This window comes from Helianthus annuus, chromosome 8 (assembly GCF_002127325.2).
Source record: "Helianthus annuus cultivar XRQ/B chromosome 8, HanXRQr2.0-SUNRISE, whole genome shotgun sequence".
Lineage (NCBI taxonomy): Eukaryota > Viridiplantae > Streptophyta > Magnoliopsida > Asterales > Asteraceae > Helianthus > Helianthus annuus.
This window is the reverse complement of record NC_035440.2, coordinates 53,357,764-53,372,417: the sequence shown is the minus strand read 5'-3', so window position 1 is coordinate 53,372,417 and position 14,654 is coordinate 53,357,764. Positions and strand designations below refer to the sequence as shown.

The window sequence follows — 14,654 nt, the reverse complement described above, 5'->3', positions numbered from 1 at the left end:
CAAGAGTTAGAGGTGCCTTCGGTATCGACGATCTTGTTAGACTCCGAATGCGTCCCCGATAATTCTCCTTAATTATCGTCTTGTGATAAATAGCTTGTATCCATCTCAAGTTCGTTTAATATCCGGAGAATTATTTCTTCGAACTGACATAATTCTTCGAAAATTATGTCATTCAAAAGAAATGGCTGAGGGCACTCGGGGGAGAGATATGGATTGTTTTTACTTTCGCCCATCTTAAGGTTACAGGGAATTGATGGGTCTATATAGTGGGGAGTGTAATTTAGAAAGTAACATTCTAAATCTTTATGAGATCCACCACATATTTGACACCACTCACCATAAGAGGAGCGAAAGTAAAAATAATCAATATCACTCATGTTTATGTCAGAAAGTAACATTCTAAATCTTTACGGTTCTGTTTTAGGTAACTGGGGTTTGGACACGGGGGTGTGTTCAGTGGGCACGACCCCGTGTTCAGCTACTGTCTGACTTAAAACAGGATTGCCACTAACAAAGATTAGGCACGGGGCGTGTTCAGTGGGCACGGCCTCGTGCTGAAGTCTGCAGAAGCTGAAAAATTAAGAAAAATACTAAAAAAATAGAAAAATAAGAAAAAATGATTAGACCATTGATTCCTAACTTTCTTAAAATCCTTGTGTCCCCGGCAACGGAGCCAAAAACTTGGTGTGCGTTAGGTGTGATATATTTTTATTGATATTTTAGGCCCATTTTACACATTAGTCAAGTTTTAAATTTATAAAATACGATATTCTACTAACACTAAACACACACTTGGGCAAGTGCACCCATCGTGAGCGTAGTATAGCGTTGGTAAGATACTGAGGTCGTCCAAGGACACAAGAGCTTTTAGTACCGGTTTATCCTCAACGTCTAATCAATCTAAATTTTTGAGAAAAGGTTTTAAACATGAAAAATAAAACTAAAAAAGCAGAAATAAAAATAAAATAAAAATAGATAGACAAGATGAATCACTTGGATCCGACTCGCCTTTTAAGTATCCTTTGATGATTTTTGCACTTTCGGACTTTTTAAGAGATTATCTTAGTTATAGTAGTAGGCCCCTCTTTTGAAGGTGACGTTACCCTCAACCCAGTGGTTTGAGTCAGCAAGGATACAATCCCAAAGGGTCGGAATATTGAAAGATAATTAATTAAGTTATTAATGCAAAAAGTGGTAGGCCCCTCTTTTGAAGGTGACGTTACCCTCCGCTAAGTGGTTTAAGTCAGCAGGGATACAGTCCTAAGTAGCTGGTTTAATATATTAATAGTAGTTTACATATGAGGAGGTCAAGCCATTCGCACCCCCGCCATCCAATACCAGTGGGTATTGAAGGAGGTCCTAGTAAGCTTGACCCAGGTCCTTGTAGGATCTATACACTGAACAAGGCAAGAACCTTACTAAACCAGTCCCTTAACCCCCGACCAAGTAGCCAACATACCTCTATATAGACCGTAGAGATATGAATGGTGTAAATCTTTTACTTTTTACAGACAGTAAAGTAATGCCAAGACACCACAGACAAATGATAAAGAATATTCACCTTCAACATTAGAAACTAGTTATTAAAGTCATTAATACAAAACCAAATAAAAAGTTTCTAAAGATTAAAAATCAAAAGTAATACATAAAAGACCTGTCTTCACCAAGTGATGTAAGAGACTTAGCCAAACATGGCCTTTGATTGACAAGCACTCATCTTGGATTCCGAGACTACTACACACTATAAAGGTGGATGATGGATGATGGTGGTGGGTGTTGGTGGTGTAGTGGTGGTGGAGTGGTGGATAAGTGGGAGAGTACTGGTTTGCCAAGGGATGCCTTTGAAGTGAGCCAAGCACCCCTATTTATAGCCTGAATAGAAGCTCGGCCACGGCCCCATGTCCAGTGGACACGCCCCCGTGGCCATCCTTTTCTCTTCCTTCATTAATTGCAATTGTCAGTATAGGGTTCCACACGGCCCGCGTTCGCTGGGTACGGCCCGTGGGCAGAAGTGTATCTGTACTACCAAGATTTTGCAAGATCTACGTATCTTAGCGTTGACCATGACCCGTGCTGAGCTGGGCACGCCCCCGTGGTGGGCATAGAAGCTTCCACAGTTTTGTCCTTTCTGTAGACACCTGACCACGCCCCCGTGTCCAGTGGGCACGGCCCGTGGTCAGTCTTCTGTTTCTTATTTTTGCTTTTGGGGATGCTGTCGAGGGGTTGGGCATATCACGTTTTTCTTTGTATTTATGTTGGTTTTTGCTGTATATTTGTTCCTTTTACTCGTTTAAGCTCATTTGGTCGTGTAAATTCCAAAGGAAGACAAAAACACACTTTTTCCAACATTAGTACTAAAAAAGGGTTAGTTTTATGCCTTATTTGATGTAATTTATATGTTGCATTTTGCACACATCAATGATTGGTCTTTCGCCTGTTATGTTTGTAAAGTTGAGCCAAAATCATGGAAGGAGGCGATGAAAGACAATTCATGGGTTGAAGCAATGCAAGAGGAACTTCAGCAATTTCAGAAATTGGGCTTGTGGAAATTGGTTAACAGGCCCGCGAACTACAAGAAGATTGGTACTCGATGGGTTTACAAGTGCAAGAAGGATGACCGAGGTGTTGCTGTGAGAAATAAAGCGAGATTGGTTGTCCAGGGCTTTAATCAGGTAGAAGGTATTAATTATAATGAAGTTTATGCCCCAGTGGCACGTCTTGAGGCGATAAGGATTTTCTTGGCTTATGCATCCTACAAGAAGTTCACTGTTTATCAAATGGATGTGAAGAGTGCATTTATTCATGGTGTGGTTGAGGAAGAAGTATATGTTGAGAAACCACCAGGTTTTGAAGATCCGATTCATCCTGACAGAGTTTGGCTTCTAAGCAAGGAACTTTATGGTCTTCATCAAGCTCCAAGGGCTTGGTATGAAACGTTGTCTTCCTATCTATTGCAGAATGGTTTTCGATGTGGGTTGATCGACTGTACTCTCTTCATCAAGGAAAGAAATGAGGATTTGCTGCTGGTTCAAGTGTATGTTGATGATATCATTTTCAGGTCTACAAATGAAGAAATGTGCAAGGAATTCGAGCGGGTGATGCAAGAGAAGTTCGAGATGAGCGCTATGGGAGAAATGAATTTCTTTTTGGGTTTGCAGGTTCATCAGTCTGAGAAAGGGATCTTCATTCATCAGAAGAAGTACGTTGGGGATATCTTGAAACAATTTCAGATGGAAGACTCGAAGCCTGCGAGAACTCCTCTGGCTCAAAATCATGGGACTGCTCCTGACGGAACGGGTGAACATGTGGAACCATCTCTCTATCGTGCTATGATCGGATCTCTCATTTATCTTACCGCTTCAAGGCCCGACATTATGTATCCAACATGTCTTCTTGCTCGTTACCAGTCCAATCCAAAAGTTTCTCATATGATGGATGTTAAAAGGAATTTTCATTATCTGAAGGGTTGTCTAGACACCGGTCTTTGGTATCCTAAGGATGATAACTTTGATTTGATAGCATTCAGTGATTTTGATCATGGTGGCTGCAAGATTGATGCAAAGTCAACATCAACGGGATGCCAGTTTCTTGGAATCGCCTAGTCATGTGGCAATGCAAAAAGCAAACCTGTGTGGCCACTTCAACATGTGAGGCTGAGTATATTTCGGCCACTAGTTGCTGCTCCTAGGTTTTATGGATCCAACAGCAAATGCGCGACTACGGTTTTGAATTCCTAACTACTCCTATTTATGTTGATAATGAAGCTGCTTTATAGATCACTCGTAATCCTGTACAGCACTCAAAGACCAAACACATCGAGATTAAGTATCATTTCATACGAGATTGTTAAGAAAAGAAACTTATCGATGTTGTTAAAATCCACACGGATCACCAACTTGCCGACCTGTTTACAAAAGATTTTGATAAATCACGTTTTAATTATTTTCTTTTGGTCATCGTTTTTGTAAATATTTTCTTTAAAAAAAACTAAAAATACAAAAAGATTTTCACTTTATTTACTTTTTGCATTTTAGGGGGAGAAATCTTAAGAAAATACAAAAACATCAGAAAATATCAAAAAACAAAAAAAAAACAAAAATATGTTTTTTTATTTATGTACTGCTTTCCGTCTTTACTCTTTGAAAAATGAAAAATACAAAAACATCAGAAAATTGCAAAAATCCAAAAATATGTCATTTAGTTATTTACTTTCTACATTTAAGGGGAAATTCAGAGAAAATCCAAAAACATTAAAAAATTTTGAAAATACAAAAACATTAAAAAACCCAAAAACCAAAAATGCGTTTCTTGGAAAGATAAGAGAAGATGATGATACACCAGTGGTCTGTCAAATACGGTCAAAAATGGAAAATGAAAAACGATAAGTAGCTCTACTAATGATGCATCGGTAGGCTCATAATCAGATTAAAACGTACATGTTGTTATAAACATAACGAACTGCAAACCAGGTGGGAACCATTCATTGGCATATGGTCTTGGTACAGAAATTTCGTTTGATAGTATGCCGAGGTTCTGAGATATGCGGACTTTATGCTGATTTATCATCTAGGTATCATGGTTGAATCTTTTACCGAAAAATAACGGGGACGCAAGTCAAGATCCTCCATGATACCATACATACGTGTAAATATTGCATACGACCTCAATAAGTGATAAACATATCACATCCACCCAATGAATAAGTGATAAAATATCACAGTTTATCAGGGAGTCAAGTTCGTCTCTTTGTCGGTACGATGGTACTAACCTGTTCACGGACTTGCTCCTGTGCCCTGCATGCATCTGAAAATCAAGTTCCTCATCAATAATTGATTTAATCACATAGGGCTTGTTTTCAATCAAAAATAAGTGAGTATCTCACAATATATACGTTCAAACAGATGATAAATGGTATACTCACCGGTAAGATGAATTCTCGTGCATGTCTTGATACGGGAATGTGTCGTGAGTGGATGAACACCTACGAGTAGTATAAATCAAACATTAAATCGTATCTCCTAATCGTGATTAGATCTGATAAGCTAAGCTAATGTGGACAACAATACCGATAATTGTGGTAGGATGCTTATCTTAATATTCTGTTTTTGACAAGACCGTAAGCTGGTATGATGCTCTTACCTTGAAACTCGAAAAAGGTTGGTAACTTAGTGTATAGGTAGTTAATGTTCTTAATGTTTGTTTTAGTTTACCTCTTTGTAATGAGATTTTTAGATTTTAGTTTTTATTTTTATTATAATTTGTTTTTTTATTAGCCGAAGTTGAAGTTTGAATGTTTTCTACCTGGAAAAAGCCCAAAACCAACATGTCTTTAACATCATAACTTCATAAAAACTCCTTTTGGAAAAACTGGTAATCATAAAACAAAGTCTGTTCAATCTGTTCATTTTTCTTCTAAGTTGGTGACATTTGTGCTTATTGGTCAACGAAGAACCAAGTTGGCCAACAAAGAATAGTGTTGGTCAATGAAGAACTATTCTTCGTGGCTATTCTTCGCTGTTTTGGGTCTTCACGAAAAACCTTAGGTTCTTCGTGGATCAAGTTAACTGGGCTGCACTGTTTTAGCCCATCAAGGTTCTTCGTCGGCTCATTGTAGGTTCTTCGTGAGGCTAGGTTCTTCTTGGGGTCAGAGTGTAAAAAGGCGGTCCATTGTCAGTTAATCTTATTACAATTCAAAATCACCCTTTTAGTTTCTCTCTCTGCAAACCCTTCATCTTCATCTTCGAAAAACCAAATTTAACCTAAAACAAAATCCATCTTGTTTCAGTGATTATTTGAGATAAAGGCATTAATCAAAATCAAGATCATCATTTTGAATCTTCTGTTTTACTTCGATGAATGTTTGAGAGAAAAAGATAACTGATGTTTGATAAACTCCACTACTAAATCTGTTCATGTTTTATTTGATTTTTTGATATTCCTGTGACATTTAAAGATCCGTAACAGGTGTATTTGTGGGTGTCAAATATAATGAATCAAATTTCTTCAAAATGTTCATGTTAAAACCCCTATTTAACTGTTTTTCTTTGTTCGAAATCTCTGTTCTTGACGAAAAATCAGAAACTAGATGAATAGTTATTTGATATTTTGTTAATGGACTGAAAGTTTTGAATGAAATTGACTATTTGAGGTTTTAACTGTTTGTACAAGGGGTTTTGAATTTAATGTCAAGATGTTGTTTTTGATTTTTGTTAAGATGGTTTTTGTAAACTTGGGTTTGTATTGATTCTTTTGTCACTTGTTTTAAATGGCTCTTGTCAATATGCTCTTAAAAGACTACACTTGAATTGAATGTGAAATTGGGGACGAAGAATAGCCAACAGATGAAAAACCGCTTTTCATTGTGGACGAAAAACCCTATGAGATGAAGAACCATTCTTCGTTGAAATCAGACGAAGAACCATTCTTCTTTGAACTCCGACGAAGAACCCTCCTTCTGTGAAATTAGATGAAGAACCATTCTTTGCTGATTGATTGACGAAGAACCATTATAGTCAACGAAGAATGGGATTAATTGTTGACTTAGGTTTTTCATGGGTCATAGTCACGAAGAACTTGATTCTTCGTGGATACAAGTTCTTGGTCCAATGAAGGTTCTTCGTCCAGTAGTCACTTAGTGTAAAATAGGTTCTTCGTGTGATAAACACTTAGTGAAAATTTGGGTTTCTCATAGTGTGTCTTGTCCACTGTTCACATGTTCAAGTTGAAGTATCAAGTGTTTTTGTTTATCTATCTTATTGTGGACGTTTTTATGTGTAGAATGGCCCCTAAGGAACAAAAACGGAAGCCTGCTACGAAAAAGACAGATAAAACCGGAACAGAAAATGTCTGAACCTCGCCACAATATGGTTGTGTACCTGGATCTAGAAGGAAAGATGACTGATTTCAAGGAAATTACGAGGTGGGTACGCGAGTTAAAGAATCTGGGATTCCGCGAGTGTTATACAGGTTGGTGAAAAAGAAATCATCCGGGGGTAAGTAAAGCAACATAATGTGGATGTGTCTGCTGAAATTCTCAACACTGTTTTGCAACTTAATGATGATCCAGAAGCTCCGGATTCTATTTCAACTATGTGCCAGCGTAGTGGTTTGCTACGTATGAAATGTATTGATGATATCTTCGGAGGACAAATCAACAAAACAATGTTTCCGTTATGTTACAAGTTCCTGTTACATGTCCTCATTCAGTGTTTGAGCAATCGACGAAGTGGTTATAACATGGCGAGTAATGACTTGATTGGCTTGATGGTCGCCTTGGTATTGAACAAAGTGTTCAATATTTCAAAGTATCTCTTATCGGACATGAAGGAGAATCTGAGGAGAACAGGAGCTAGTGGTAACAAGTTTTGGATGTATCCAAGATTCCTGCAAATGATTATGAACGTGCAACATCCTGATCTTCCAAAGGAGGCAAATGATGTTCTAAAGATTGATGTAATGATAGAGCATTCATTGAAGATTTTCAAAGGTGTAGCTGCTAAATGTTACCCAGAAAGTACACCTCGGAAGATGTTTGGTGCATTAGGGGATAAGAATTACGTGGCACCGGCAAATGATAGTCATGACGAGAGTCAATCTGATGATGAAGAACCAACATTAAAGAAGATGATAGAAGATAAGTTTGGACGAAAGAAGTTAGACATTTTCGGTGATACTGACGATGAAGATGATGGTGATGGAGGTGATGACGAAGTTGGTGAAGGTGGTGATGGCGGAAATGTTGGTGCAAGTGGAGCGAGTGCTCATAGTGGTGACACCGATGAATCTGAGTCAGACGATAATCCGCCTGAACCGGGTTATGAACACTACATAGACGAGCGTGGCATTAGACAAATGCGGAGGATTCGTACTGATCAGGATGAAGATTACATGCCTTCCGACACAGAGGCAGAGCGTCTGAAAAAGAAGAAGACTACTATACGTAAAAGGAAAAAGATGAAGAAGAACATTGGTACATCTTCAGCAAAGCCTGGCGCTGCACAACATGAAACCGTTACTGAGCCTGTTCACGAAGGAAATGTCAATCCTGAGTTTGCCTTCACTGCGGAGGAAACTACAGCCGTGATGACCTCACCTTCTACAGCAACTGAACCACCTCCAACGGCTACCACTACAACTAAGACTCCTGTTGTGACTCCACCAGCTGAACCACAACATGGAACTTCCTCGAGTCATCAACAACGATCTGTAGCTCATCAGCGAAGCTCAGAACGTCGTGGCAGAATGTTCTCAGAAATGGGACCGGATGAAAAGGTAAACTTTCTATTTTCACAATTACAAGCTGCTGCAGAACAAATCAATCTGAATTCGGAATTTATGGTGGCAAATAGAAACACGGTGATTGCTCAGCAAGTGGAGATTAATAAGTTAAAGGAAACTGTTGGAAAACAACAAGTTAAAATGACGCAACTCTAAGCTGAGAATGAACGTCTGAAAGTTGCTGATGAAGAACCAGCAAGGCAGTTGTTAAAGATCGTGCAGCTAACAATGCTCGCGGTATTTAGTTGAAGAGAGTGAAGGAACAAAGTATTGCCGTGAAACAATCTCCAGATCGTCTGGCTGAAAGGCATGATTTCATGAAGGAATGGTATGATAGCAGGAACACCACACTGGTGGATGGTTTCAAATCTAATAAGACTGCCTTCGAGATAAGTAGAAAGGGGGTGAACATTTTATGGTCTGATCGATGCAAAGAACAAGAGATTCTTCGAAAGCCTGATCATGATAGCGAAGACCAAGGTAACCCTGATGCGTCAGCCTCCTCTGAGCCACATAGGGCTTCTCCTTCAACTTAGATTATTGTTTATCAGCATCAGCAGAGTGAGACTACTTAAGGCACTTCAGGTGGATCAAAGGATGATCTAGAATAGCTGGAAAGTGGTATTGCTTTGCAAGTGTGTCCTCCTGAAAGTTCTACAGCTGGTGAGAATGTAGCGTCAAGCTCAGCTAATATTGCCTTGCAAGCATGCCCTCCGGTTAGTCGAGAAGACTTAGAAGACGAAGAGTTCATTTCTGAGATGACAGATGAACAGATTTTGGGGTTAACTGATATGAAAGTAGTCGATGATGCTACAATTGACAAGACTCCAAGTGAACCCGAAGCAACAAACTTGGATGGTCTTGATGAAATAGTGTTCGAAGGCGATGCCGAGAAGTCGAAATACGTAAGAGAATACGGTACTTAGCTCAATCCATTTGATGAAGACTGGTTGAAAGATAACATGGATGAGATCGACGAAAGATTGAAGAATCATGACTCATCTGATGTTCCACCTGATTCGTTTGAAGAATGGAGAAAGAACTTCCTTTCAAATACTGCAAAACCAGCCCCTCTTGTAGTACAAGTTGATTATATGAAGTAAGAAAAGGGTCGTCCTCAGGGAAGAATACTAATCTGGATGTTCGTGAAAGAGATTCACTGCATTGCTGTGAAGCGAGAACATGGAATTCAATACTTCAAGTCGCTTCTTAGTATTCTTTTGTAAATAAACTAGTATTGAAGCTCGCGCTTCGCGGCGGGGTGATGGCGATAATGTATTTGTTATTTGATATATCCGTCAGTTATTATAGATCATGCAGACTTTAATCTAAACGACAATAAAAAGAAGTAATCAACACCGTTAAGTAACACATGTTTAGAGTTTAAAGTTAGCTTTAACTATAATAAGTTAAATAAAAAAATTATTAAATTTGTAACCTAGTATATTGAAGGGTTAATATAGATTATGTAGGTTTTAATCTAAACGATAGTAAAAATAAGTAAACAACCTAATAAAGTAAACATGTCTAAAGTTAATAGTTAACTTTAATTATAATAAAGTAAATAAATTATAAATTAAAAAGTACTAAACTAATAAATATAAAGTAAATAATAATAAATAAAACAAAAAGAACTAAACTAATAGGAAAAAAAATAACTTTATTAAACTACTATTCACAACTAAAATTTATAGAATATATGAGCATATTATTCTTCTCTTTTTATTTTATATTATTTCTTTTAGGTTTAATAACTCCTTAATTAATTTTTTTCTCATAAACTTCTTAATTTTATGATCAATTTCAAAATGTTGTTTCTTTTTATTTTTGTTATTTTCATTTTATTTTGTTTGTTTCTTTTTAAAATATTAGAAGAGATAATTCTCAAACGTTGATTTTCTCATTAACATTCAAGGGTTTAAATAATACAAAGGAGATCAATTTCGGATTTCGTATAATTGGAAACTATTAATTACAATAATTACGATAATGGCACAATAATATTCTATTACACCCCGGCAGTCGAAGCGGGAGTTGACCGTATGCTGAGACTGGAGTGGAAGTCTTCAAACAGAACGCACGGTAATCCTTTCGTGAAAATATCAGCAACTTGGTAACGAGAAGGAACGTGGAGAACACGAACTTGACCGCGCTGAACTTGTTCGCACACGAAGTGGATGTCAAGTTCAATGTGTTTTGTTCTCTGATGTTAAACAGGATTGCTGGAGAGATAGATAGCACTCACATTGTCAAAGTAAACAATAGTAGCTTTAGAAAGGGGCCGATGCAATTTCAAGAGTAGATTGCGAAGCCAGCAGATTTCAGCAACAACATTAGCCACTCCTCTGTATTCAGCTTCGGCACTAGAGCGGGAGATGGTTGGCTGGCGTTTAGAAGACCAGGAGACGAGATTGTCTCCTAAGTAGACACAATAACCACTCGTAGAGCGACGAGTGTCGGGGCAACCAACACAGTCAGCATCCGTATAAGCAAGAAGTGCGGGATCCCTGTGAGATGACAGAGTTAGACCGTAAGAGACTATGCCTTGAATGTACCAGATAATACGCTTGAGAGCATTCGAGTGATCTGTTTTGGGCGCGTGCATGTGCATACATACCTGTTGCACCGTATAACTGATGTCGGGCCGAGTGAAAGTGAGGTATTGTAGTGCCCCTGCCAAACTTCTGTAAAGTGTAGGGTTTTCAATATCGGTACCTGATGTTGCACTGAGTTTGGAGTTTGTATCAACTGGAGTGGATGCGGGTTTACAAGACGACATACCCGCGTGCTCTATAATGTCACTGGCGTAGGTCTGCTGAGATAGGAACATAGTGTCCTGAGTTCGGTTCACAGAGATCCCAAGAAAAAAACTTAATGCCCCGAGGTCCTTCATTGCAAATTCTGTTGAGAGATAAGTCATGAGGTGCTGACGAAGAGATGTCGAAGATGTTACCAGAATGATGTCATCTACATACAGAAGAAGATAGACGGTGTTGCCATTATGATGTAAGATGAACAAGGACGCATCACAACCACTTTGAACAAATCCCAAGGTAAGAACATAGTCGGTGAAATGTTGGTTGGTGCATGTACACGGTTTCATGGAGATTCTCATGATGAAAAGCATTAGTAACGTCTAGTTGGTGGACCGGCCATGACATTGATAGTGTAATAGTCAATACAGTACGAATGGTTGCCGGTTTAACCACTGGACTGAAGGTTTCCCCACAATCAATACTAACCTGCTGAGAACGTCCATCACAAACTAACCGGGCTTTATACCGTTCAAGAGTGTTGTCGGACCTGAATTTATGTTTAAGTAACCACATGCTTCTAATGATGTTCATATGTGGTTGGTGTGGAACCAATTCCTAAGTATTATTATTAAAGAAGTTCGTGAAACTCATTGGTCATGGCAGTATGCCACTCTGGTATGGACAAGGCCATGGACGAGTTTTTGGGAACGGGGACTATGTTAGTTGTGTGTAGGTTGAAAAGTCGTTTAGATTTGACAATTCCGTCCATAGCCCAAGTACGCATGGTGCGCGTGTGGGTCAGTTAGACGATGGATGGTGGGGCCGGTTGAGTTAGGTCGGGTGTGGTTAATGGGTTCGGTGGATGAGGGGCAGGGGAGGTTGAGGTGTTGGTATTGGGCTGTGGATGTTGGGCCGTATAGGTTGTGGAGGTAACTGGGCGGCGTCTTGAGTAGGTGAGTATGTGAAGTGTTGGTGTGGGTGGGAGATGTTGAATGGGCCGGTGATGTAGTAGTGGAGGTGGGAGGTGTTAAGTGGGCTGAGGTAGTAGGGATGTTGGGCTGGGTCGAAGAAGGGATAGGTGGGGAAGGGTTTTGCTGTTGTGGGTTCGAAGGAAAAGAGACTGAAGGCCATAGGGATGTAGGTAGGGGATCAGTGAGGAAGTTGTACGAGTTGAATGGAGATGTGTGAGTGAGGTTGGTGAATGGAAAGGTAGACTCGTCAAAAAGGACGTGACGGGATATGGTGATGGTTTTGGATTGTATGTTGTAGCATTTATAACCACGGTGGGAGGAGGGATACCCGAGGAAAACACACGGGTAAGAACGGTGTTCAAGTTTGTTAATAGTGGTGGAAGGTTTGAGTGGGTAGCAAAGACACCCAAATACGCGTAAGTGGTCGTATGTCGGTATCTGGTGGTAAAGTAGTTGGGTAAGTGTTTTGAAGTGGTGTGTTTTAGAGGGAGTAATGTTAATTAAGTAGGTGGAGGTGTCAAGGGCATGATGCCAAAAGTTGGCGGGTAAAGAGGATTGAGCAAGTAGGGTTCTAATGATGTTATTAATGGAGCGGATTTTGCGTTCCGCTTTTCCATTTTGTGACGAAGTATAGGGGCAGGAAAGACGGAAAAGTATCCCATTTTTATCAAAAAATTGCTTAAAGGACGTGTTAACATATTCTTTTCCGTTGTCACATTGAATGGTTAATGGTGCGATTAAATTGGGTGTGGACAAGTTTGGTAAAGATTTCAAATATGGCAAAGACTTGTGATTTGTTTGAGATAGGAAACGTCCATAAGAAGTTTGTATAATCATCTAAAAATAACACGTAATAACGGTGACCTCCGGAGCTTAAAACTGGGGAGGTCCAAACATCACTATGCATAATCTCAAATGGTTGGAATGTAATATTATTAGATGAATAAATGGGGAGCCAAGTGCTCTTGCCAAAAAACAAGGTTCACAAACATTCTTATTTAAAGTCTTAAAAACAAGGGAATTAGAATTTTTTGAAGACCGAAGTAGGGCCAGGCCTGGGTGGCTATGGCGTTGATGCCATAAAGTAGAGGACTAAGCAGCAGTGGTGGAGGTAGAGAAGCAGTGGAAGTCCTTGGAGAAGGTGTAGAGGTCACCGCTGCTATCGCACCAGATTATAGGAATCCGGGTCTTGTAGTCCTTCACAAGAAAACCAAACGGGTCAAATTCCACAAATACAGAATTATCTCTAGTGAATTGACGCACTGAAATTAGTTTTCTAACAAGTTTACGAGCATAAAGGACACGGTTTAAGACGAAGGGTGGATATGGGGGGGGGAGGTTTGTGGTCCATGTCCATGTACCGGGATGGATTTTCCATCACCAACGATAATATTTTCATTCATACAATTATTAAGTATAGTACCAAAATTACCTGAATTGGGGTCCATGCTGATAGTTGCACTCGTGTCCATGACTCCATGCTGATAATCCGGTAGGTTTAGGGACATGGTGTAAAGAGCCTGCTGGATGTCAGTGGGTGGTATGTAGCCTGGTGACCCTGATGAGGACGGGTGCCGAGAATGCCTTGGCTGGGATTAGTATGCGGTGGTGGGGTAGTGGTGGGGTAAGGGCAAGGAGGTGGTGTAGCTGCGGACCAGGAGAGCCAGGGTGGTGGTGAGGAGGAGTTGGTGTTCGGGTTGGGAATGGTCCAAGTGTAGGTAGTAGGGGAGGTCCACGCACCGTAGGGTTGACCACGACCAGGGTTGTAGCCCCGAGACCAAGAGGACTGGCCACGGCCACGTCCCCGTGACCGGCCTCGGCCGCGAGTGGGATTAGGGTTGGGTTCAGAGTCTGGTTGGTCGGGTGGGAGGTGGTTTGGGTTGGGATTTTAGATGTGGTGGTAGTCAGGGCTTGATTGGCGAGGTTTGTGGCATACAAGACTTTCTCGGCTCTTTGACTTTCTAGCATGCACAGCTGTGATCGTGCTTCATAGAAAGAAGGATTGGGTTTTTTTTTGGAGGATGGTGGATATGCCTTCGTACTGATCCGTGAGACCAGCAAGGAGGAGTAGAACAAGGCGTTTATTATCAAGTGGGGCACCGACATTAGCAAGTTGGTCAGCAAGGGACTTGATGGCTTGATAATATGCAGACATATTGGGAAAACCATCTAAACAAGTGGTGGCAAATTTCTGCATGAGATATGTGGCACGAGAGTTTTTGTTGTCCTGAAAGAGACCCTCAATAGCCGACCAAGCATCATAGTCCGACGTGTTGGGGATGACAATAGTATTGAGAAGATCGTTAGAAATAGTCCCTTAGACCCATTGTTTAACAATGGCATCGAGCCGAGACCAGAGTTCATCCGTAGGTTTTGAGGTTGTGTCTTTGTCTTTGTCAGCCTCCGAAGAGGATGATGCTGGTGTGGTGGGAGGAAGAGAGAGGTGGTCGATGACCTGAAAAGCACGGTAGTGGTTTTGAAATAGTTCTGACCACAGGCCATATTGGCTGGATTCGGATTCAAGGAGGACGAGTATGGAGTTTCGGATGTTGTTGACGGTGATGGTTGGGTGTATCTTCTCGGCCATGAGAACTGGTTTGGGTCAGAAACAGGACAAAAGGGGTAGCAAGGGTGTAGGACGGGGGATCAA

General features: G+C 40.3%; 1 protein-coding gene across 1 annotated transcript; it reads right to left on the bottom strand.

Annotated features, from left to right (window-relative positions):
• Positions 1-10,486: 10,486 nt before the first annotated feature.
• LOC110870054 (uncharacterized mitochondrial protein AtMg00810-like) lies at positions 10,487-11,392 on the bottom strand. Its single transcript, XM_022119254.1, has one exon. It carries the CDS (start codon positions 11,390-11,392, stop codon positions 10,487-10,489), a length of 906 nt encoding a protein of 301 aa, XP_021974946.1.
• Between the last annotated feature and the right edge of the window lie 3,262 nt (positions 11,393-14,654).